The following is a 26902-nucleotide window of genomic DNA, read 5'->3' on the forward strand; positions in this document are numbered from 1 at the left end:
AAACAAATGAAAAGATGCCTTGTAACATTTTGAGTTTTAGGAGACCTATTCTTTTCTCTTTGTTATTTAATGAACACCCTTGAAACCGAGCTAATAGAATTGTGTCTGATCTGTGTACATGTCTTGACCAAACCCCCTGGTCTGCCACAATGTATTAAAGATGTCAATACCGTCTCAGCAATTCACCAATATTCCTCAAGTAAAATGAAATCCAAATGTTATTTTTTATTTTGAACCTTAAACTAATTGTAATTGGTAATGCATGATCTCTGAGGTACTTGAACTCTAATATTGTCATGTGTCAGAGAGGATGCAGAGAGAGAATGATCAATCTTTATTAAATCATGTTTATTTCTGACATTTATTAGAACAATATCTTCAACATGAAAAAGTGGAAAAACATGTTACTGTATTTTTGTGAGCATTTAACAAAAAAAAAAAAAAGCATTTAATCTTTTTAATTGATTCTTCAAAGGAATTATTGAACCACTACGTGTATAACATACTCTCAGTAAAGCATAAAATCACAACATGAAAGTTACATGTAGCATTTCTAAATCAAGTGAAATAGCCTTTAGCATTTTTTGTAGCATTTCTAAATGAACTGGGTGTCATGTTTTTGTTTTCTATCAATGCCCAATTGCAATATGTAAGCGATGTCTTCAATCAATGAATATATATTTCTATTTTGCACAGAAGCTTTGATGCCATGTCCAGCACCTCTGATTCGTTCTCATAGTTGAACCTCTTATTGGGAATGTGTGGTGATGGGTGGTAGTTTGGGTATTGAGTGGTCTTGGGGTCAACTCCCAGCTGTTTCAGTTTGCTCACAATGTTGGGTAGAGTGTCTAACTGGGGGCTGTAGCCAGACACCCGCTCAGCTAGGCTGGAGATGGAGCTGTCTTTGCAATGATGTCCATGTCTTCTGTACTCTGCTGCCACCAGAGCCTTCTCCACAGCCTGATGTACCTTGAACAGAGTCCACTCTGTGGTCTTGCCTCCTGTGTCGTTGTCAGCAGCGGCTAGGTCACACTGTGCTTGTCTCAGCCAGCGCTCAGCCTCTGCTCGGTTGGGTTGTGGTACATTTCCATGATGTGTCCAGAAGTTGTATCTAGTATTGTGTCCGCTGTAGAACCTCTCTCTCCCACACCGGTGGCGATGAGCTTCTTGGTTCCACTGGTTGTAGAAGTTTCTGAAATGTGTGTTCCACTGCTGTGAGGATGGTTTCCCCGTCCTGTGTGAGGATGGTTTCCCCGTCCTGCCGTTTTCAAGATCCTCAATTCTGTTTTTCAGATACTTGAATGCCTCCGTGGCTAGCTGTTGGCAGTCTGGGTTTTTGTCAGGGTGCCACCTCAGGTAGAGGCGTCTGATGGCCTTGAACCGCTCCTCTGCAGACAGAATCCAAATCTCTGCCAGACATTTGTCTATTTCCTTTTTGGCTTCTTCCAGAGACTGTGGTGAGGTCTTTGTGGATGAAGACCGCTGCACAGATTCTCCCAGTTGTACCAGTTCCATGCACGTTGCTCCAGTGGAAGAGTATGAGAAAGGCTTCTTTTCCCGTTTAAATTGGTAGAGATCAAGGGCACTGACTTCTATGACTTCATCTTTCCCAATCTGTATTTTGTATCTGTAGGGACCCTGTCCTGATTGGCCAGATGGCACACACAGCTGTTCCACTATAACTGCATAGCAACAATGCTCCTCCTCTGCCGTATTCTTAAAGCCAACATATTCCCCAGATTCATAGTTGTTGAGGAAGCTCATATCCAGGGCATCATGCCACTCTTCAGGAACAGGACTTCCTGGTTCCGGTGGCCCTTTCAAGGAGTCCTCAGTATCAGCACTGTCATGGATTCCATTCTGTTCTAGAGTTGTCTTGACTTCCTTCATGCTATCACACGAAAGAAGGTGTCCTAGAACTAGCAGGAGGTTTGAGCCAAGAATGTTATTAAGAAGGGCATTAATCTCTTTAGTAAGTCTCATGATGATCTCACTCTTCACTTTGTGGGCCTGGTCATCATTGTGTTTCAGGTAGAAGGTACAACCTTGCTGGCCCTTTTTTACATACACCTGTGTGACAGCAGTGGTGTCACTCAGTAGCTCCTGGCCAAGTTGAAGCACTGTTTCAAGGCTGTTGCAGCAGGTGATCTCAATGCCGCCAAAGGTTTTCTGACACATGGTGGCAGCATCGCCTTGTGATATCTTGCCCTGACACTGCTCTCTGATGAGACACACTAGACCATGCATGAAGGGAGCTGAGGACAGGTGTGCCCCAAACCATCCACTGAACTCGCAGCCCTCCCCGTACTCACACAGTTGCATGTTGGATTCCACCACATTCTCTACAGTAATCTGAGAGAGCATTTTGGGTTGTATCTCCAGGGGCAACAACTGCATCATTTTACAATGTTCATACATGTCGTTCTCTAAATGGCAATTGCTCAGTTTCTCCAGGAGTTTCAATTTGTCTTTAATGGCACCCTCCAATCTACTAACCTTGAAGACTGTGTCATTGAAATACAGTGTGGCTGAAGGGTACAGTCTGCCATCGGTTGAAGGTAGATACAAGGTCTTGGGAATTTCTGAGGTTAACTGATTTTCTTGCAATTTGATTATCAGACGAAAAAGCTGCTCCACAGCACGCTTGACAGTTTTCTCCTGATTTGGCTGAAGGGTCTGCTTGTCGGTGGAATCTGCATGGATTTCTTGTAGAACATTGCAGTACTGCTCTGCAGTAGGCTCGTCTCTTACGCCAATTTTCTTGAAGAATTCTGCAAACCTGACATCCTTTGGAGGAATGCAGTACAAATATGGCCTGAACTCCACATAATGAAGCAGTACCAGAGCTGTTTGCTTGGTCTTTACAAGTGCAGAATCTTCCTCCACAAGCACCACAGGGAGATCAGTCAACGGCTTGGGGTCAAACTCTATTGTTTGTAGATAGGTGTAAGATGTCCGGAACACTTCAGCTCGTGTTCCAACCAAGTCAGCAGTTTGGCATGGTGACTGACAGATGTTTCTGAGGTTCTCTGTCACATATTCAGAAGGGGGTTGGTCAATTGCACCTGCTTCTCTAATAATTTGAATATGCTTTTCATTGCAGTTTCCTAAGTGCAGTATTGGCATGGATGTCCAAATCAGGCATTGGTGGAGGACATCTTTTTCAATCAGACAACCTCTGATTGAAACTACGGTCCTCTTTCCTGCAAATGACTGGTGGTAGTTGCACAACCTCGTTTGAATTTCCACAGGAAAAACAAACTTGATGTCAGCAATAGTTTTCAGAAAGTCTGGTGCTTGCTTTTTGACATCTCTTTTCAAAATAGTTTCAAACAATGTAGACGACATCAGTTTCAGCTCTTTGAGGCTGGCAGTGCCTTTGGCATCCGATTCAATTTGATGAGCAAATTCAATTATTTCCTGATCTGACACAGTGCACTTCATTCCAAGTTCTTTGAGCAGTTTCCGTGCTTGACTCTTGACATTTATGTTCCCTCTGTTATTAAATTCATTCCAGAAGCTTTCTGGCACAAATCTTTCTTGCGGCAGCATCACCTTGTACAACTTTTGATTCTCATCAAAGAAGTAGGAGGCCATCTGCAGATTCCCATGGATGTCCTGAATGAATTTCACATTTTTCATTATCGAGATGATTTTATCATGGTACTGCTGATAGTCGTGTTTGAGTTGTAGTGACAACAACAGCTGGACAGAGTGGATCATTTGGTTGTTGTTTAGCTTGTGCAGGAAAGGCAGAATGAACTGGACATAATACTCCAAATCACTTAAGATCTTAATGCTCAGGTATTTTGACAAGCTCTCATTTACAAAGTTGTATTTCAGGAAAATGTTGTTGTCATCTGCCATGTACACATCTGGAAACCTTTCCCTGAACTCTGTGTTGAGGATGTGTACATTTCTGGGTCCATCAATACGCTGCCGTCCACCCTGTATGGTTTCAAATAGTGGCAATGACTTGAGCTTTCTCTGGTAGTCCTGTTTGTTTTTACATGAGCATATCCCAGACTGTAGGACATGTTGAAGTGTCTTCAACTCATCATCTGAAAGATGCAGAAATTCTGAATGTTCCAGCTGGTGGACTTGGTCTAACACAGCACTGCTGTCGCTTGTCCTCAAGAGCTCAGGGAGTAGATATTGATGCAGATGCCTGTTCACTTCTTGGAAGAATGTAAGGTCCAGTTTCATGAGACCAAGTTTCATGAGAATTAATTGAATTTCTTCTTTTGAGAACAGAATCACACTGGACATCTTCCTCATTGTTTGTAGAACATGTTTGTTGTTTAGTCTTGGGCACACAACAGGCAACATAGGGCAGTCAGAGAACAGCTCCTTGATGGCTATCAGAGCCTGGTTACCATCTCCATCCATTGAAGCTGTAGGATTTATGTGATAACTAAAGAATGTCCATAGTTCTTTCAGCCATGAGTGTATTATCTGGTTTGGTACATGTAGCCTACAGTGTGGATCGGTTTCACAGTTTTGAAGGAGGTGCAGAAGTATAGGTTTCAAATACTTTGCTGCGACTGGAATTGTCAATTCTTTAAGAAAGTTCCCATCTTGTAGAACCTCAAAATGTTTGGTGTTGGTTTTGAAATCAGCAAAATCCTCATGATGTCCATGGAACATTCTGTAAAATGTTGACAGAAGCTTGGGAGAGTCAGGGTCAAACACTCTAAGAATCTGATCTTGAGTGAGAAGCAGTGGAAGTCCGGTGACTGAACTGGAACTCTTCTTGTTAGCATCTTTTTTAAGTCTACTGACTGAACTGGAACTGTCCTCACTAACTACAACATTTTTGATACAGTACTCCAAGAGAATGGAGCATCTCTCTTGGTCTCTGATCAAAGTCTGGCCAATGGGTAGAGGTAAACCCATTTCAGTGTGAGTTGGATCATTCAGTGGTTTCTTCCTCAGGTAGTTACCCACCGTCAAGGGACTGACTATTCTCACTTCAACCCCAGCCGTTTTGAAGCTGGTCCATATTTCTTCCATTTTTCTGGATGAAGGAACCAACTGCATTCCAAGATCATCTAAAATAGAAACCATAGATTTATTTTCTTTGCTCAAATGAGGTGCATCACTTGGTTCCGTCTTGCTCACACTAGACCACTCAACAGTGTACTCTGTTATTGACCTGTGTTGAACTTGTCGAGTTGAGCCGTGTAGCACTGGAATAAGGTCAAGTTTTCTGTCATTGACTGACCTGTACACTTCATGAATCATTTCATGCCAATCTTGGCCAGTGTCTTTGGTGATGGTGGGGAAGAAACACAAGTATGAGCTATCAAGGTCTGAATCAAGATGTATGGAATTGACTTTCACTTTCTTTAGGTCACAACGGATGTAATTGAGAAGGGCAGCATACAATGGGGCGATGACATTCAATTTCAAGGACTCATTCCAATCCATCTTCAGACTTTTCCCATCTTCTTTCCAGAAACCCCGTCTGGAGGAATCTACCTCAAAGTTTCCGTTGACATGGACTGGAAGTCCAGTTTTACCAGGCAAGGGCAGGGAGCAGAATGCTTGTCCAATGAAGTCATCCTGTTTAGGCAGAGAGCTTGTGCTGACAATTGTTCCTCTTTTTCTAGGCTGAGAGCTTACACATGCTGCCAAAGCTGCCTGGGGAACTCTGCCAGTCTGTCCTTCCATATCAGTGTTTCCTTTAAAAGAGCCAAACTGCTCTGCAATGATCCACTGGCTTTGCCTTTTATCGGATGATGAAATCTTGACACTGTAAATGGCTTGCTGTGGTGTTTGTCCGTGGGACAGCAGCGACTGTTGTACGTGGTTTTGAAAAGAAACCCATTCTGCAATGCTCTTCTCATGTATACTTTTTTCAATCGAGAAGGTAGTCTTGAGAGTTCCTGTGCCTGGGTTGATTTCATGAAACTGGATTTTTCTGATGTTCTTCAAGAACATTATCAATCCCTCAGGGTCTTCACAGAGAGCTGAGGACAGTTCCGCCATATCTCTAACATTGACCCCATTGTCGGATATTTCTGAGGTTTCTGCCATGGCACCAGTCCTGATAGGCAACCTAAACATGGTGCCTTCTTTAAGAGAGAATTCTTTTGGGAGAAATGTATTGTAAACATCCATGAAGGTGTTCTTACATTCCTCTTTCCATAAGATTTTGACTCCTGGTGATTCTCGTGATCCTTCAACATACTTCAGATTGGGATCAGATATGCAGAGCCATTTGTCACCGGTTAGGATCGAAGGACAGTCAGTCAGGTGGTAGACTGAGTTAAACCCAAGTCCATATTTTCCGGTTTTCCCTGGAATGTGGTGCTTTCCACCTTCTCCCAGCTGCTGAATACCTTGCAGATCAGCATGAGAAAACACCTGGTTGTTGTACACACACAGTGCAGGGCCCTGAAGTGGATTCCATCTCTTTCCAAATGTTTTCTCTGTGCTGTGCTGTCTTTTGTCCCAAACAAAGTGAATTTCTGTGGCCTCTGCATCATCAGCATTTTGGATGAGTTCTTTCAGGATGTCCTTCTTCGAGGGATAAGCTGAGATTATGTTTTTAATGCGAACTGTCAGTTTCTCACGTTGTCCAAACTCTTCAGCAAATGGTGAGAAGTTCTCTACTGAATGCTTTAGCAGGGTGTGATGTCTTGTTGTGATCACCCCAAAATGAAGTGCAATGGCGCGAGATATTTTTGTATGGCACAAAGTAACATCTTCTGACACTTCCATCCAGGGGCTGTCATTGAAATACAGCTGGTTAGATGGCTGCAAAACATCCCTTTCATCAGGTATGAGACAGTCATCTTGTTTTTCATCTTTGGCCTCATATAATCCCCTTTGGAGTATTGTCAGACAAATTTCTAGATCATTATTGGAAAGTGGGCTGATGCCATAGGCTTGGCTGAGTTTCTTCAGTACACCATGAAACTGTTCTGGTGTGAATTGCTTTTGGATGCGTAGACATTTCCAGAGCTTCTTGAAACTGGAGAAGGCAGTTGGAAGCACATGAAGATAAGGTTTAGCATCAAATTCCTGATTTTTAGCCACAGACTTTACATCCACAAACCTGTCTTCAACAAGGATAAAGGGGAATGAGTGTGCCCTTTCAAAAATGGCAGTCAATTCCTTCTCATCATGCAGCCATTTGTTCAAAAAGTTGTAGCAATTATGGGCTGTGTTGAAGAGCGTCTGTTTGTCACATGTTTCCGAGTGCTTGGATGCTTCCTGTAGCTGCTGAAGCACTGTCTCGAGTGATGGGCTTTCACAAACTCCCAGTATGCATAGCACTGCATCGTCACTGTGTATTTTCAGATTTAAAGAGTCTACCACAGACTGTGTCATGTCAACTAGATGGCGACATCTGTCACTGTAAATGTCAATGGGCTTTTGAAGTCTAACTATTTCATCCTTCACTGCCCCACCCTTCCCTGCGTATGTATTAACTGGATCACATGCTGGAATGAACAAGGTGTTTCTCAGAGTCTCCCAGTGAGGCGAGGCTTCATCCTTTAGGGAGTCCCTCATCAGCTCCAGGATGCACTGAAGATGCTTGTATGCTTTGCCTTTGTCTTTTTTCCAGATGTTGGCAATGGTCTCTGCTCTTTCTGTGATGTCCTCCAAAGGGAGCTGGTCACTCAGCATCCCCAGTTCTGACAGACGTTGAATCCTTTTAGGGGAATGAAAGTCATTTTTGGTTCCACCGAGGAACCGTCCTTCCTCTTGCTCAAACAAGTGTGCCACTTTTCCAGAAGTATTCACAAGTTTTTTGATGTACTGAAGTTTTCCACTTTTCTTTGTAGGAATGCATGGGTAGCTCCTTAGTAGATTGTCAATGGCATCGTCCTTCAGGTCAATAGCATGCAACACAAGAGCATTCCTACTCTTCTGGTCCATAGTGTTCAGGTTGTTGAATACCACTTCTTGGTAAAATGCTTCCCAGTCAAATGTTCTCTGCTGGAGAATCTCATCTAAACCGGTCTGTATGAAACTCTGTCTCACCCACAAAGGCAGAGGAACAACAAGATAAGATGTGCTTGAATTGCTTTGACAGACCTTCATTGCAAGCTCTCCAACAGCCTTGTCCTCTTGAATAGTTGGGTGCAGAAATCTGGCTTTGTCCATTGAGCACCAGTTTTCCCCATCACTGAAGAGCTTCAGAGGTTTGCCAAAGAAGTGCTGACTGACGACCAAGTAAAATGTATCAACCAAGGGTTTGAAGGGTTTGTTCACGTTCTCTCCATTAGGCCAAAAGGTATAGTACTGATAACGTTGAAGGGTTCCATTTCTTGACATCTTCTTCAACACTAGCAGTGTACTGACATATGCGGTTGTAACAGCATCCTGAAGGAGAGCTCTATTCCAGTCGTATTTCACTCCACTCTCCCACAGACCTCTCCGATTAGAGGTCACAGCAAAGGATCCGTTCAGGTTCACTGGGAGCCCTGTGGCAACAGAGAGAGGGAGGAAGCAGAACGCCTGGCCAACCAGGTTGGTTTCTCCAGGGACCCATTTCCCTGTCTTTGGTTCTTTGTTTAAAGGTACAGCAACACCTCCGATTGGCAAAGAGAGCACTGTCTGCTTATTGTCTCTCTGGACCATTTGTAAAGAATTCTTTGTCCCAAAGCAATTGTATAGGAGCCAGAACTGGACATCAGATCCATCACAATGTTGTTGTGTTAGTTCAGCTATGTTGGCTCTATGGCAGTCAATGACCTCTTGGCATTTCGCATCACGCTTCATCAGACATTTCAGAGCATCATTCTGTAATATTCCTAGAGGAGTGTCCTCTGGAATCTTGATTGTGCTCACAACCTTTCTGGTGGCAGTGAAAATCTTCTCTATCTGGTCGTCTTGAGGAGGAGTGGAAGCATCAACCGGAAGGTTTTGAAGAGATACCGTGTTGATGTTCTTCAGAAAGAGGAGGTGAGTTTGTGAGTTGTTTTTCAGGTTCTGTTGAAATGTCACTATGTCATCTCTGTCATACACATTTCTGCTGATTTCTGACTTGACAGCCTCCTCTTGTGTCCTGAAAGGTAGTTTAATGAGCGTGCCCGGGTAGAAATTCTGAGTGCTGTCTCTTGAAAGATTGCAATTAAAAATCCGCTCATATGGTCTGAATTGACCAGGAAACCTGTGCAGAAGCTGCTCCCGAGATAAGTTGAGCTTGATTCCAGGAGTTGCTTTGTTTTGTATGTGCTTTTGCAGGTGTGTAACATTTGGATCAAGTATCAGAAGCTTGTTGCCACTGAGGATTGAGGGAATATCAGTCACATGGTACACCGCATTAAATCCAAGTCCAAATTTCCCTATTTTTTCAACCTGGTTTTCCTTTGAGGCAGATCCGAGTTTGACAATGTTTTTCCAGTCATCCTCTGTGAACAGCCCATTATTGAAGGCCCAGAGACACGGTCCCTGACAAAGAACCATGCCTTGGTCTATGAGGCTGTCAGCAGGATCTTTGTGGTCCCTGAAATCCACCATGAACTTACAGGTGTTTGCCCCAGCATCTTCTGCATTCTGAATTAGCTCTTTGAAGATGTCATTTTCTTCGTCATACTCTTTCAGAATGTTCTTAATCCTCAGAGTTATGGGCTCTGACTGCCCACACTGTTCTATTCCAATGAACTCTGGACGCAGGATCCGGGTGCTGAGGAAAGGGATGTTCAGCCACTGTGCCGTCGCCGGTGGAATCTCCTCGTGGATAACATGAATCTCCTCCTGGTCATTCTGTAGATCCTCCAGACCATCCCTGCTTATATCACAAAACACTGTCTTGGACAATGGTTGCAGGGTAAATCTCTGACTTCCTGACATGACCGGCACTGGGATATTGTCCCTGACTCTCTTCTTCTCTCTCCACATCCAGTTCAGAATGGCTATTGACACTTTCAGCTCTGAGGGTTTTCCAAAAGATTGGGGCCTTTTTTCAATGGTCTGTTTGATGTCATGAAGGATGTCCTCTATTTCTTTCTCTGAGAGTGATGTCTTCACTCCAAACTCTGTCAGCAACTTTTTGTATGGAAGAAATTCGTCTAGCACCTTCTCAATGTACGAGCTCAGATCCAAATCAGGTGGGTAGTCCAAGACTACATCACGAGGAAAAACAAAATGATTGTGTATCCACAGCCAAGGTATGACTCTTTTGTCCATCACTTCCCTGACCTCACAGATGTGATCTTGCATGTATTTGTAAATGCTATGCAGCTTGATTTTAAACTGCACGTCCTTATCTGGATCTGTCATTGCCTTGGCCACAGCTGCCAATGCTGACAGATTCTCCACAACCTTCTCAGCAGGAGGTAGACGTAGAAGACCAAGTGTTCTGCTTACTTTCTGACTAAAGTCTCCTGTAAGAGGCATGACATGCCCTACAATGCCATCGTACTCTGAATGTCGTATCTCCTCCAGCTTGTAGAAACTTTTCTCCCTGTTATTTTCTTTCGTGATGTAAGGATTCTCACAAGGGACCCACTGCAGCTGTGATAGGTGCTGCAGCTGCTGATGTGAGAATTGGGAAAGCAGGTCATTGCCATTCAATAGTCTTTGAAGTGCTTCTGCTTTTTTGAAAGCCTTTTGTGAATGAACATGTGATTTATCAATATGAGTGCCAACATGCAACACGTTGTCTGCTGAGACGTCAGTTTCCTTTGTCTGCAATCCAAGACGTATTAAGCTGTCAAGCTTCTCTGGAGTATTTGTGAACACTGCGGGAGGAAAGAATTCTCTTTCAAAAAGGACTTTGAAGGCTTCATTGTTTGGATCAAAAATACTGGAGGTCTTCTTCAGCTCTCCATCTATTTCGATGAAGCTCAAATCTTGGCATTTTTTGTACAAAGTCCTATTCTGTGAGAAGAGGATACTGCCATGCTGTAATATCCAGGTCATGATTCCCTCTCTCTCTTGTTTCTTGAAATACTTCTTCTCAACTCCATCAATCAAATGAACGGCCACCTGAGCAGTATTCAAGAGATCAATCTTGAGCAACAATAGGAGCCTGCGATCAGCCTCAGTTGCACACCGGACAATGGAATCCGGCATGGGGAGCTCTGTGGGGAGAGCTGGGGTGGAACCCAAAACCACTGCTTGCTTGTATTGGGTGGGGACATATTCTCCGGCCATTGATTGGAAGAGAGGCATCTTTGAGAGCAGGTCTCTCTCATGGACTGTGAGAGAATCCAGAGTAGAGAGGTAGGCTTTGAGTTCCTCTTTCTCATGGTAAGGAGCAGACCTGATTCCACTGATGACCTGACTAGCAGCTAAGTTCATGAACACCTGTAGAGTGTTCTGTGGCGATGGTGGTAGTACGTACGAGTCAAGATCTTGGTGTTTCAGGCATTTGTCTCTGTTAACGACTGTTCCCCCAACCTTCTTCATGACTTTCTCTATTTTGTCTGGTAAGATGGATTGCTTGCTTTTCTGAAAAATCATGGTTGGATTCTGTTGTAGTCTTGCAAGTATGACAGAATGGCTAGTATCATGTAGTGGTTCGATGGGTATCAGTGGCATGCCTTCAAAACGTCTCAGATCTATGCAGTGAGTGTTGAGACATTTCCAGAACTCTCTGAGCCATTTCAATGGTGGGTGCTGAGCACTCCCTACCTCCCAGGTGACATGACCTGTCTGTGTGACATGACCCAGGTGACATGACCAGTCCTTTGGGAGAGTCTTCTTGGCAAATGTAGCCACGATTTCCACATCTACATTGAATACGTTGAATATATCTAAAAAGATGGAGATATGAAAATAATAGCCATGTGACAAACATGCAGGTATTTGCAATTCTACATAATATCCAACACCTTTCATTGTTAAACATAATTGTACAATATATTCCCTTACTTGTTGCAGCTAGTTGCTTCAAATGTTGGATGCTAGTGGTGCTGAGATCATCAGGCAGAAACAGGTCTTTGCAACCTGGCAGCAATACTCTGTATGAAGAGAATAGTTACTTGTAAATTATTAATGGAGAAAGGGAATGGATTATCCATATGAAAAATACTATAATGTATACAGGGATGGAATTTAAGGATTTTGCGCATGGGCCAGCCGGGATAGAAGACTACAATGTCTAATAGCCCAGATGGAGAGCAAAGGGTCCAAAATCTATGCAATGTGATATTTAAGAAGACACATTTCTGGCATATTTTCTACTAGCCCTGTCTAGCTTTATTTCCATACCTGACTAAGACAATTGAGAATTTACCTTGGAAATGCGTCATTGTCAATGAGAGTGATGTCCTTCTCTTCATTTGTGAATGTCTTGAAAGTCCCGTCACTGAGAGGCAGCATCTTCAGACCCCTGAGGTCGTGGTAATTCTCATCAGTCAATATGTACTGCAGCAGAGACAGTTTGTCATTGTTGGAGAGATTAGACACAACACCTCTGCGGAGAACACCCCTTACAAGAGCTGGAGTCACCCATGTCAGTGTGTCAGGGTCTGGGAAGGCCAGCTGGACAGCTCTGGAGACATGATCTGGGAAGGTGACAAGTTTTTCTCCACCTGCAATCAAGGCCCTGGTCACGGCAGCCATCATTTCAGGCGGCATGGTGTCATCGGATGGGCACACAGCCACGGCGGGAGAAACAAACTGTCTTTCGTCTTCAGCTAGAGAGAAGATGGCGGTATTCTGTTTGAGTAGACGTTGTAGAAGGTCTTCAGCAATTCCATGCCACTTGTCTTTGTGTTTGGTCTGACTGAGGTCTGGCCAGATGTTGTACACATATGAGACGGGGAGTGTGGAGCTCTTGGCTAGGTTGGTGGCATCCTGCAGCATCAGGAGGTATGTGTGAGGGAGGACCTCCTTCACCAGCAGCTCATTCCACTTCGCAGCTTCATCATACTTCTGGTCTTCCTCCTGCCATTTGATGTGTCTCCTGTTGTCAGTGAGGCCGAAGCAGGCGTTCACATGGACCGGGTAGCCAGTCTTGTTGGAGTCATTGTTTGGGAGGGGCAGGAAGACACTCAGTCTGCCATCAGTCAGGACACTCTCCTGGCTACACCGGAATGCCAAGTCAACTTGAGGGCGGAAACTCAGCTTCTTGGCCAGTAAATCTAGCTCCGGAACATTTCCCTCTTTCATGCAGCATGTTGTCACAAGCCACTTGATCTTTGTCTGCTTCTTGCCTTCGGAAGTAGAGGTGATGGTTTTGAAGCAGGTTGATCCATCAATGTTTGACTCGTTCATTGTCTTCAGACTCAGATCAACTGTGGGACTTGAGGTCACTGTAAGCCGGACATTAACGGATCCTTTGGTGTTGATATGCTGCAAGGAGACTGATGACACATTCCTCAGGAACAGAGTGCTTATGTCTGCATCCGCAATGAAGCTGTCGAAAAGCTGAACTACTTTATTGGAGTCATACAGGTTGTCTGAGATCTCTGAGGCTTCACTGCGTAAAGGAAACCTAAAGAGTGTCCCTTTAAAGTGCTGCTCCTCCTGGATGATATCCTTCCACCTTTGGCCACTGACTAGTTTGACAACGTCTCTGAATGGTTGGAACTGATCTTGCAGATTCAGTAGAGTTTCCTTGTCTTCCTCTTCCTCCAGAGACCACTGGAAGCCTCCAGTTCGCTCCCCAAAGAGCTTCTCTTGGGGGTCCAGGAAGCCCAGGTACTTGGAACTGAATATGGATGGCACATCTAGAAATGATCAATATTACTGAGTGTGAATAAAATGCTCTAATGTAATGAAAAGCTGGCTATGAAGAGAAATTAAAACTTAGCAATGGGTGGTATGACTACATTTACAGTATACCGGTATAGATCCATGTGCTGTGATATGGATTTTGGCATATCAAGCAGACCTTGTGATATAGCTAGCGCATGTTCATGGTTAGATTCTTTCATTGTGATAATAATACTCTGAGGTTCACCTGTTATATGGTAGACCGAGTTGAATCCGATCCCAAACCTGCCAACTTTATTTGGGTCGTTGCGTTTGACACTCCGTCCGGTGGTCTGGATCCCCTGCCAGTCCTCTGCTGTGAACTCTGCATTGTTGAAGGCATACAGAGCAGGACCTGCTCACGGACACAACAACGTTCATAAACATCAGTAGTATAATTAATCAGGCTGTAATATACAATTCATTGGTATACACAGCCTGAAGCTAATGCCTGCTAAATCATGTAAATGTTCCTTACAAGCCAGAATGTTAAATAAAATTACATTTGCACTTACTCTACCGATTTATCTGTGCGGTTTGTCCTTCAGCTGCTCAAAATTTGCATCTGAATCTGAATAAAGGTATATAGTTTGGTTTGGCACAGAGGTAAAATTATATTGGATATTCGGGTTTCTCTTGCTATTGAACCAAGCACGCCATGACAATGACAAAATGTATATTCTGAATCAGGATGGAGAACAATAAAGACAATCTTTTTATTTGAAATATTTTCTGGAGAATCGTGCATGGAATTCTGGGGAAAGGCTGTTTGCTGATCAAGCTCTGTGACAATTCTGTCCTAAATTGAACTTCACGAGTTAAAAGTACATATTTGACCTTCTAAATCGGACTGGCAATGAGTCAGGATAAGTATTCAAATGAAAGACGGCATCAAAGAGAAGATACTCCGCTATGTTCACCGTGTTTAAGTCGCTAACTGAGCCCAACTCCACGAGATGGTAGAGGCTGCCATCACAGCCGAAACAGAGATGGCGGAGATTCATCTCTCATGGCAAAACTGAAGTGATTTCAATGAGAAACAGCCACCTCACTCGACAAGATGCAAACCTTTATCGATTGCATGAAGGCTACTCTAGAGAAAAATGATACGGATGACCCACACTGAAAAAAAAGAGGAACATGACGAAAAGCTAATACAACAAAACCAGGCTATTAACTACCTGATGGGCCAAGTAGAGGTATTGTAAAAAAGTACAGTTGGAATAATATTCAAATGTTTGGGCTCGAAACCAATGCAGAAAAGGGGCAGACAATTTCTACATTTGTGGACAAGATGCTGAGGGAGGTCTTGGAAATCGATGCTGCTACACCTTTGGTCATGGAGAGAGCCCACAGAACGGCACCTGCAGCCCAGAGTAGGCCTGGAGCGAAGAACACACAGAGGCCCAGCTCTATCATCGTGCGCCTTCTCAACTTCGAAATGAAACAGGAGATAATGCAGCTGTTGAGAACCAAGGGAGAACTATTCTACAAGGACAAGCACATATCTATCTCCAATTGGCAGATAAAAAACATCACATACTCTCTGATGTTCCCTGCGAAGCTGCACCTCACCCATGAGAGCAACCCACATCTTTGATTCTGTACCTGATGCCGAGTCTTTCCTGCACTCCATTGGGATTATACCACCTTCCAGACCCGAGGACAGGGTCTGAAAAAATATGCCCACTATGTGGAAAATTGTTGGACCCAGAAGGAGTGAGACAGAAGGACTCAAGGCCCAAGAAGTAGCTCAAATCTACCGCGGAACATTGTCCAGTCCACATTGACTATTGAAGCAACCCCTTCTTCTTAAGGACTTGAAACTATTTGAATTTATGCTATTAATTGGGAGTTTAATGCTGGAATAATTAATCAATCTTTGACCTACAGTGTGTCGGGATGATAAGGTATTATTTAATCTGGAAAAAACGTTTTATTGCAATTCCATATAGGCTACCCAAGTGTAGGTTACTGAAAATATTAGCCTAAAATTTGCTGATTATTTATTGATTTAGACAATGCTTTCGGATTACATTTCATTTCCACCATTTAACCCTTACTGTTTAGGACAGCCTGCTTTGGAACAAGAGACAATTACTATGCCTGTCCGCATATGCTTGAATGAATTTATTTTGCGTTCTGTTTTCTTATAGCCTAATATTATTTGAGTTGGAAGCAACCGTTCCCTGTTAAAGAAGCCAGGTAAGGACCGACTAGACTGTGGTTCCCATAGACCAGTAAGTACAAATTGTGACTGTAAAATCATTGAGGTAATAACAAAATTATTCAAACCAGGTTCATTAAAGGACGTCACTCAACGTCGAATATAAGACGACTTCTGAATATTATCAATTACTCTAAGACCCAACTCAAACAAACAGTTATGCTATCTCTCGATGCTGAAAAGGCATTTGACCGCGTCGACTGGTCTTTCTTTTAGCAACGTTAAAAAAGTTTGGTTTTGGGGAGTGCGTTTTGAAATGGATAGTAAATATATTCATGTCCAAAATCATCTGTTATAACGAATGGGAATATGTCGCATTCCTTTTCGCTACAACGAGGAAATCGTGAAGGAGATTCTCTATCGCCAGTTATTTGCCCTTACCCTCTGGTCGGAAGCTATTCGAAGTGCCATAAACATTCACAATATATCTCTATATACAGATGATGTCATCCTGTACTTGAGGCTGAGACAACAATTCCAAATATATAAAAATTAATAGGTGCTACATCAGGCTATAAAATTAACGTTGGTAAAACTATTGCAATGATGACATTTGGTGATGCACCCTCGAGTATAAAAGACAACTACGCCTTTAAGTGGACTGATACAAGCATGCGTTACTTGTGTCTTAATATTACGTCAGACTATGGGAAACTATATGCTTTAAACTACCCTGTGATTAGTAAAATCACTGAAGATCTAGACCGTTGGATGCCCCTCTCAATATCTCTAGCAGGTCGGGTTTCTTCAGTGAAAATGTATGTCTTACCAAGACTGCTTTATCTGTTTTCAATGCTTCCTGTTAAAACTCCCGCTAAAACCTTTACTCGCCTAAATGCAGCAATAGGCTAATTTTAATGGCAAAATAAGAAGGCTCCTATTAGTTATAAAAAACTACAGTTGTTCAAAGAATTGGGTGGGCTTCGCCTCCCTAACCTTAAATCATATTACTGGGCGGTGCAACTTAATCACATAGCATCATGGATTCAACAACCAAAGGATTTGTCATGGCTTGAAATTGAGAGTCAATATTGTGATATGCCTTTACATTGTATTCTCTTTATAGCAGACCCTATTTCTATTGACAGGGATAAACAAAACCCAATTATTACTCTTACATTGAAGACATGGAGGTTCAACGCCAATATTAAATGAGTAATGACTCACCTATATTCCACAACCCAGCCTTTCTTCCTGCTACTATGTCCCAAGGATTTAGGGACTGGGAAAAGAGACGGCTTTGTAGTCTCTCAACTATTCAAAGGCTCAATTGTTAAATAATTTCAAGAAATCCAGGAAGAATTCATTGTATGCCAAACAAATTTTTATAGGTACCTTCAAGTACTTGTTAAAACATTATTGTTACAAAAATGACAGACGATTACTCCTATTGACGAGATTGAATGACTTTATCAAGGGGAAAACATTGGAACCGTTTCAAATTTTTATCACAATATCCTTAAAACTTCTTAAGGCTAGGGTTTCCGCTAGTGTAACCCCTCGACAACATCCACTGAAATGGCAGAGCGCCAAATTCAAAAATAGGCTTTACAGCGAAAGCACACCATACGATTATGTTAGGTCAGCGCCTAGTCACAAAAAAACATACAGCCATTTTCCAGCCAAAGAGAGGAGTCACAAAAAGCAGAAATAGAGATAAAATTCATCACTAACCTTTGATGATCTTCATCAGATGGCACTCATAGGACTTCATGTTACACAATACATGTATGTTTTGTTCGATAAAGTTCATATTTATATCCAAATATCTCAGTTTACATTGGCGCGATATGTTCAGTAATGTTGTGCCTCGAAAACACCCGGCGAATTTGCAGAGAGCCACATCAATTTACAGAAATAATCATCATAAACTTTGATAAAAGATACAAGTGTTATGCATAGAATTAAAGATATACTTCTCCTTAATGCAACCGCTGTGTCAGATTTCAAAAAAGCTATATGGAAAAAGCACACCAGGCAATAATCTGAGTACAGCGCTCAGCCACAAAAACAAGCCATACAGATACCCACCATGTTGTGGAGTCAGTAAAAGTCAGAAATAGCGTTATAAATATTCACTTACCTTTGATGATCTTTATCAGAATGCACTCCCAGGAATCCCAGTTCCACAATAAATGTTCGTTTTGTTCGATAAAGTTAATCTTTTTGTCCAAATACCTCCTTTTTGTTCGCGCATTTAGTCCAGTAATCCAAAAAGCACAGGGCGCAGGCACTAGGTCCAGACGAAAGGTCAAAAAGTTCCATTACAGTTCGTAGAAACATGTCAAACGATGTATATAATCAATCTTTAGGATGTTTTTATCATAAATCTTCAATAATGTTTCAATTCCTTTGTCTTTAGAAATGAAAAGGAACGGAGCTTGTGCTCACGGCCGTGCGCGTGACTAAACTAATGGCTTTCTGCCAGACCCCTGATTCATACAGCTCTTATTCGCTCCCCCTTCACAGTAGAAGCCTGAAACAACATTCTAAAGACTGTTGACATCTAGTGGAAGCCTTAGGAAGTGCAATATGACCCCATTTACACTGTATATTGGATAGGCAATCACTTGAAAAACTACAAACCTCAGATTTCCCACTTCCTGGTTGGATTTTTCTCAGGTTTTCGCCTGCCATATGAGTTCTGTTATACTCACATACATCATTGAAACAGTTTTAGAAACTTCAGAGTGTTTTCTATCCAAATCTACCAATAATATGCATATATTAGCTTCTGGGCCTGAGTAGCAGGTAGTTTACTCTGGGCACGCTTTTCATCCGAACGTGAAAATACTGCCCCCTATCCCAAACAGGTTTTAACATGCTAATATTAACTTTAGATCATCTTAGAAACTCGTGGCAGGTTGAATTACAGGTGCAGATATCAGAGGAGAGGTGGGGGAATATATGGAAAAGACTACAGTGGAGAGAACAAGTATTTGATACACTGCCGATTTTGCAGGTTTTCCTACTTACAAAGCATGTAGAGGTCTGTAACTTTTATCATAGGTACACTTCAACTGTGAGAGACGGAATCTAAAACAAAAATCCAGAAAATCACATTGTATGATTTTTAAGTAATTAATTTTCATTTTATTGCATGACATAAGTATTTGATACATCAGAAAAGCAGAACTGAATATTTGGTACAGAAACCTTTGTTTGCAATTACAGAGATCATACGTTTCCTGTAGTTCTTGACCAGGTTTGCACACACTGCAGCAGGGATTTTGGCCCACTCCTCCATACAGACCTTCTCCAGATCCTTCAGGTTTCGGGGCTGTCGCTGGGCAATACGGACTTTCAGCTCCCTCCAAAGATTTTCTATTGGGTTCAGGTCTGGAGACTGGCTAGGCCACTCCAGGACCTTGAGATGCTTCTTACGGAGCCACTCCTTAGTTGCCCTGGCTGTGTGTTTCGGGTCGTTGTCATGCTGGAAGACCCAGCCACGACCCATCTTCAATGCTCTTACTGAGGGAAGGAGGTTGTTGGCCAAGATCTCGCGATACATGGCCCCATCCATCCTCCCCTCAATACGGTGCAGTCGTCCTGTCCCCTTTGCAGAAAAGCATCCCTAAAGAATTATGTTTTCACCTCCATGCTTTACGGTTGGGATGGTATTCTTGGGGTTGTACTCATCCTTCTTCTCCCTCCAAACACGGCGAGTGGAGTTTAGACCAAAAAGCTCTATTTTTGTCTCATCAGACCACATGACTTTCTCCCATTCCTCCTCTGGATCATCCAGATGGTCATTGGCAAAATTCAGACGGGCCTGGACATGCGCTGACTTGAGCAGGGGGACCTTGCGTGCGCTGCAGGATTTTAATCCATGACGGCCTAGTGTGTTACTAATGGTTTTCTTTGAGACTGTGGTCCCAGCTCTCTTTAGGTCATTGACCAGGTCCTGCCGTGTAGTTCTGGGCTGATCCCTCACCTTCCTCATGATCATTGATGCCCCACGAGGTGAGATCTTGCATGGAGCCCCAGAACGAGGGTGATTGACCGTCATCTTGAACTTCTTCCATTTTCTAATAATTGCGCCAACAGTTGTTGCCTTCTCACCAAGCTGCTTGCCTATTGTCCTGTAGCCCATCCCAGCCTTGTGCAGGTCTACAATTTTAGCCCTGATGTCCATACAAAGCTCTCTGGTCTTGGCCATTGTGGAGAGGTTGGAGTCTGTTTGATTGAGTGTATGGACAGGTGTCTTTTATACAGGTAACGAGTTCAAACAGGTGCAGTTAATACAGGTAATGAGTGGAGAACAGGAGGGCTTCTTAAAGAAAAACTAACAGGTCTGTGAGAGACGGAATTCTTACTGGTTGGTAGGTGATCAAATACTTGTGTCATGCAATAAAATGCTAATTAATTACTTAATCATACAATGTGATTTTCTGGATTTTTGTTTTAGATTCCATCTCTCACAGTTGAAGTGTACCTATGATAAAAAATTACAGACCTCTACATGCTTTGTAAGTAGGAAAACCTGCAAAATCGGCAGTGTATCAAATACTTGTTCTCCCCACTGTATATAAAGCCACTACATGTAACCGAACAAGGGAGTTTCAATTCAAAGTACTACATTGTTTTTTTATGAGCCCTGATAAACTTAATAAAATGAAAAAAGGAATATCTGCTACGTGTTGGAGGCAGTGTGGACAAATAGGTACTTTATTACATATTTTGGCAATCCAGTATTTTTGGTCTGAAATTCTCCATGTTATACAGGACATCACAGATATTATTATTCAACCAGACCCATGTCATCTCCTTCTAGGTATTGTTCCTATGAATACACTGCAATCCTCTCCACTTTAATTGATAGCTTATCTTTTAGCAGCAGCAGGGAAATGTGTAACAAAATGCTGGAAAAATGAACATGCACCCTCAAAAGATATGTGGTTACGTCTATGTGGGGAACTTGCTGACATGGAGAGAATTACTGAAATCTTGCAACATAGACAGTATAGGTATGAAGGTGTCTGGTCAGAGTTCCAGACATATCTTACTGGTCTTATTCTGTCATTTCTTCTTGTTTGTTTCTGTTGTTTTTCTGTGGCTTTATCCAAATTGTATTCTTATTCAGACTCTTGAAATATTTCCACTATTCAGCCTAAATGTAACCTTAACATGTGAATGTAATTACCCTCATTAAAGACAGCAAAGATATGTTGTGTATGTATGGCACATGTTCTTTATGTGCTCTTGAATAAAAATGTATAAAAAACAAAAAACACAATTTTCAGATTTAATCTTTAAAAAAAGTTGAAGATTCTAAAAATAAACAAGTGTGGATTGTTCTCCATCCTCCCCTGATTCAAAATATACCATTGTCATGCATTCATTGTCATGGCAATCTTGAATATTCAATATTAAACAAACTTTACCTTGGTGGCTTTTGAGCAGCTGAAGGACAAACCACACAGACAACCGGTAAAGTATGTTTAAATGTAATTTTATTCAACATTAGCTAGGTTTCCATCCAATTGGCGACAGATTTTCATGCGAATATTCTCAAATCTGCATAGAAAAAAATAGCTTGATGACATAGTGCACATAAAAGCACTTTTGCACTTACGCTTTCATGTACCAAAAATGTTAAATACGTTTTTTGTGTTTCCATCAAATGCTCAGTTCTACCATGGTTTTGTTACAAAAACTTGCCTTACAAACATACTTGCCCAATCTGGTTTTGCCCAATCATGCTCTATAGACAACAGTTTGCGGATAAAGTGGACAAGGTAGGTTATATGATGAGATACGGATAAAAACAAGATCATTTTATTAATTGGCAGCCAAGAACCGATCATCATGTCACCAGCATCATTCATATGATAGGGCCTAGCCTACCCTCAATATTTTTGGGAAATTTGCATGAAGCTCATCACCGTGCAGTTAACCACCATAAGTTAAGTTATTCAATAAATTATGTTCATGATAACTTATTCCATATGCATATGAACTCTGTATGCTTTTCCATGTCTTGGTGGTAGTAGGCTACAACCATAGAGAATGATAGAGGCCTCTAGTGGCCAAAAGACAGTTTTAGCATGGGCAGTGCCATAGAGCCCCACAGTGGAGGTGTCATTATACCCATAAAACCTAGAGGTCAACAGGGGTATGGTTCCAATCGTTTTCCCATATAGTATTTGTCACATGCGCTAAATACAACAGGTGGACCTTACCGTGAAATGCTTACTAACAAGCCGTTAACCAACAATGCAGATGTTTTTGGCAAGAAAAAGTATGTGAACCCTTTGTAATTACTTGGCTTTCTGCATAAATTGGTCATAACATTTGATCTGATCTTCATCTAATAATTTTATAGTTTGTAACATTTGCAAGCCCTGCCACATCCGACGAGCGTCAGTTCTGGTGTAGTAGTTTTTAATCTTAATCCTGTATTGGCGCTTTTGCCTGTTTGGTGGTTCGTCAGAGGGCATAGCAGGATTTCTTACAAGCATCCGGATTAACGTCCTGCTCCTTGAAAGTGGCCGCTCTAGCCTTTAGTTCAGTTCGGATGTTGCCTGTAATCCATGGCTTCTGGTTGGGATATGTACATTTACGGTCACTGTAGGGACTACGTTGTCGATGCGCAAATTCTTGAAGCCGGTGACTGATGTGGTATACTCATCAATGCCATCGGATGAATCCCGGGAAAATATTCTAGTCTGTGCTAGCAAAACAGTCCTGTAGCTTAGCATCATCAGACTACTTCCGTATTGAACGAGTCACTGGTACTTCCTGCTTGAGTTTTTGCTTGTAAGCAGGAATCAGGAGGATAGAATTGATGGCCAGATTTGCCAAATGGAGGGAGTATGAGAGCTTTGTACGCGTCTCTGTTTTGTAGTAAAGGGGGTCTAGAGTTTTTTCCCCCTATGGTTGCACATAGAAATGAGGTAAAACAGATTTAGGTTTTCCTGCTTTAAAGTCCCCGGCCACTAGGAGCACCGCTTCTGGGTGATCATTCTCTTGTTTGCTTATGGCCTTATACAGCTCGTTGAGTGCGGCCTAAGTGTCTGCATCGGTTTGTTGCGGTAAATAGACAGCTACGGAAAATATAGTTGAAAACTCTCTTGGTAAATAGTGTCATCTACAGCTTATCATGAGGTACTCTACCTCAGGCGAGCAAAACCTCGAGACTTCCTTAATATTACAGATCGCGCACCAGCTGTTGTTAAATGGATCAGACCAACTCTAACTGCCTGTAGCTCAGGACCAGAAGCAAGGATATGCATATTCTTGATACCATTTGAAAGGAAACTTTGAAGTTTGTGGAAATGTGAAATTAATGTAGGAGAATATAACACATTAGATCTGGTAAAAGATAATACAAACAAAAAAACATGCGTTTTCTATATATCTTTTTGTTCCATCTACAATCAGATAGGAGTTTAGGTGTAATTTAGATTATGGCCACCAGATGGCAGCAGTGTCTGTGCAAAGTTTCAGACTGATTCAGTGAAGCATTACATTACTACACTATATTTTGTATCAAGTCTGCCAGGAGTTTGCCAAAATGTGCCGAATTGGTCAATTGTCAATTTAAAACTTGCACAAGACAGTTTACAGAATTGTAAATTTAAAGAAATGTAGCCAATTTATTAATTACTACATTTAGCTAACATTAGATAGTTGATCCATAGATTCTTACCTTTACCTCGATTTGGCAATCTCGTCCAGATCATCATGGCATTTGCAGTTCTTCATGATAGCCACATTAGCAGCTAATTAGCATTTCATTTTTGGGGGGTAAATACAGTTGAATATATTGATAAAAGTCACCTTGTTCTAGAGAGATTTACACGGTTATCAAAACGTCACTTCAGGGCAAGCCTTCACGAAACACAGCCCTTATTTTATTTTAAGTATTTCTAAAATCCCCTATTGTAAAAGTTAATTGGATCAAAAATGATTGGAACTATTTCCCTGTTTAATCGCTAGGTTTGATGGGTATTATGACACCTCCACTGTGGGACTCTATTGAGGGCTTCCACCATGCTTCCACCATTTTAAAGTAGTCAAAGTAGTCAACTGGGTGGGGATTCCTATGGTTTATAGCTTCAATGGCATTGCCCATGCTGTCACAGAAGCCACGATGGCACAGATATAAAGATTAGTCCTCTATCTATCTCTATGGCTACAACATAATTGCTTGATTCCAATATTTGCGCATAAAAGCATTCCCACTGCAATTGTTGCATCATGTATTTCACAGACCCCCAAAAATATCCCACCTTGTCTAACGTATTTATTTTGTCGACATTGGGACATTTTGTCAACAAATCTGATGTTTCCATAAGGTCTGTAGTGACGTTTTTATGCAGCAGGTCATTCATCCACATTAAATGGTTGGATGGAAACCTGGTTATTCTGGCTTGTACATTTACATGATTTTGCAAGCATTAGCTTCTGCCGGTATATACCAACTAATTGTGTATTACAGCCTGATTATCAGAGTAAAACATCAGGACCTGCTCTCAGACACGACAACATTCATACAGGACAACATTCATACAGATCAGGACCTGCTCTCAAACAGGACAACAGTCAAAGTTTATCCCTCTTTTCAACGCTTTTGCTTCAATATTTGTTTTGTAACCAAATCAAAGTGATGGGGCATTGCCACACCGATTTTAACGTTTTTGGAAAAATGCCAGCTCACCACATGTTTGCTGGTGGCACTGCATGAGCCAGGGCAAGCATGTTTCCTAATACTGTGACCACTTGTATTTTTGCATTCCAGCATGATGATCAAGATCCTAATCAGTTCTGCACCTTATATTAATCTGGGCATGTTGCCCTCTGTTTTATGCCTTTTTTCCAGATGTTGTGGTAGAAACCCCTTTCTACATTTACTGCCTAATGTGGGGTTATTAAAGTGAAATCACAACACTTTCATAAACCCACTGTCAAACATCAATGTTATTTATTTTCAATCTTCGCAAATATGAAACAACGGTACCTTGGTACTTCCCCAGGCCTTCAGTCTTGAGGCTCTGTCTGCCGTAGCATCTCTCATCATGGAGGAACACAACCTTCGACGCCCCAGCATCATCCGCATTCTGGATCAGCTCCTATAGTCACAGTACAGATAAGGATAGGGATGTTTACATAGGTGCCTTTAACTAACGTTTGCATAGTAAATTGGTCTATGGCCAACTTATACAAAACAAGATACTCACACTTCTCCTTTAAATGTAGTGACTGTGATGATATTTAAGTTAGGTTTACATTTTGGTGATTTAGCAGACACTCTTTTCCAGAGTGATCAGATGACATGATTAATTGATTGATTGATCAAACTCACCTTTAATATCTGTCCTCCATCAGGGTACCTCCGCAGGATGTCCTTCAGGTAATCAATGAAAGGGGGCGCTGTTGCACCAAATGAATGTCTTAATAAAAACAGGTTGAAGTGAAAAAGTTGGATATTTTAGTTTTCACAGTATTGTTGAAAATGTAAACTCATTCTTCTACATCTCTACATTCTATCTACTAAAATTCGGAATAAATTGTTTTAATTCTATAAACTCGTAAAATATAACTGACATTTCCACACACACCAAGCAACTAGTTCAACTGGTTTAAAATAATTATACTGGTAAAAGTATTCTTCTTACTGTGTTTTTCTCTTACTCAAACTCATCCTTCCACATCGTAGGATTCTACAGAAACCAATGAATTAATTATAATAAATCAGGGTTATAATATGGCAGGACAAATATAACCGTACTAATCAGACAGAAAACAAAAATGTCACTATAGTTCAGAAATGTAATAATCAATGTTCAAGTATCCTAGTCATAATTATAACCTATAACTAAATGAAAGTTATCATAAGACATTTGTTGTATTTAAGACACATAAATTGATCAATTTACCTCAATCATTTCACGGAGTGTGAAGAAGTCATCTGAAGCCACCTATGTCGTCAGACTAAATATTCTTAGTAGGCTAATGGTTTTATATGCCCATGTCTATACGTATGAGCCCCTCCATAACCCTTCCCTACCAGACTGTTCAACAGTTTCAGTTTATCAACATTTCCTCCACCGTGGTGAAATGAAACTTTACAGCCCATTTATCCTGTTCTGTCCGGTCAGATTCTGAATAACAAAGTTGTTTCGTTTTCATGCAATTCCGTGTATGAAACGAAACTTTGATCAGGATGTGAATGTGATTCAAACAAGGGAGCCTGTGAAAGGCAATAGCGTGGCGACTCCCTACGAAACACGCCACTTTGATACATGTGACTTTTCGTGACGCAAATCTCAGGCCATGCATATGCACAACTTCTAGTGATCAATTGTATTGCAAGCAAATATTGTTATTTTGAGGGGAATTGAGGCGTTTGGTGCACAGGAATTATAATAATGGCAGGCTAATAAAAACATTGAACATAGGCCTTATGATAAAACATGCATTTGCCATTGGTAAGGAGATCGCATAGCAGTTTGTAGCCTAATGTGTTTCTTTGAGTTTTATTGTAAAGGGCCTACATCAAAATCATATTTTCTGATACGACTGTTATATTCCCACTACACAACAAATATCAGGCTACAATTTATCTATCCATCGCTCATTCAGCTAAGCATGCTCGAAAGTAAATAGACCGGTAGCCTAGACAGTATTGCTCCAGTAGCCTAGACAGGGTAGGCTCCAGTATTGCTGTGAGATAGTTCAAGGTTTATTTAATCTCAGAGCCTATACCATGACAGGCGATAGAAACAAACATCTATTGACAAACAAAATATTGAACAACAATTATTATTTTGCACAGTGTGGGCTGTAGCATTTACTTTTAAATTGTTTCTATATATAATCAATCATGCAGAATGCCAGGCCAGTGTTTGGCACTTGCTATAGGCGGCATGCATTTTTTGTTTGAAAAAGTCAATTGCAAAAAGATGAAAACATTCTGCCCACACCTCTACAGAAATGTGCTAGAATTTGATTCATTAAGATACACCTAATTCCAACATTTCCAAATCATACAGCAAATTAGGATGTTTT

At 41.6% G+C, this 26902-nt stretch overlaps 1 protein-coding gene across 1 annotated transcript; it reads right to left on the reverse strand.

Annotated features, from left to right (window-relative positions):
• Nucleotides 1-319: 319 nt before the first annotated feature.
• Nucleotides 320-25971, reverse strand: LOC139530922 (sacsin-like). Its single transcript, XM_071327727.1, has 8 exons — nucleotides 25771-25971; nucleotides 25510-25554; nucleotides 25197-25284; nucleotides 24852-24963; nucleotides 13871-14017; nucleotides 12200-13637; nucleotides 11836-11924; nucleotides 320-11717 (listed from the first exon to the last, which is right to left on the reverse strand). The coding sequence occupies exons 2-8, from the start codon at nucleotides 25533-25535 to the stop codon at nucleotides 667-669; spliced, it is 12951 nt and encodes a 4316-aa protein (XP_071183828.1). The 5' UTR covers nucleotides 25536-25554; nucleotides 25771-25971; the 3' UTR covers nucleotides 320-666.
• Nucleotides 25972-26902: the final 931 nt, after the last annotated feature.

This window comes from Salvelinus alpinus, chromosome 9 (genome assembly GCF_045679555.1).
Source record: "Salvelinus alpinus chromosome 9, SLU_Salpinus.1, whole genome shotgun sequence".
NCBI lineage: Eukaryota > Metazoa > Chordata > Actinopteri > Salmoniformes > Salmonidae > Salvelinus > Salvelinus alpinus.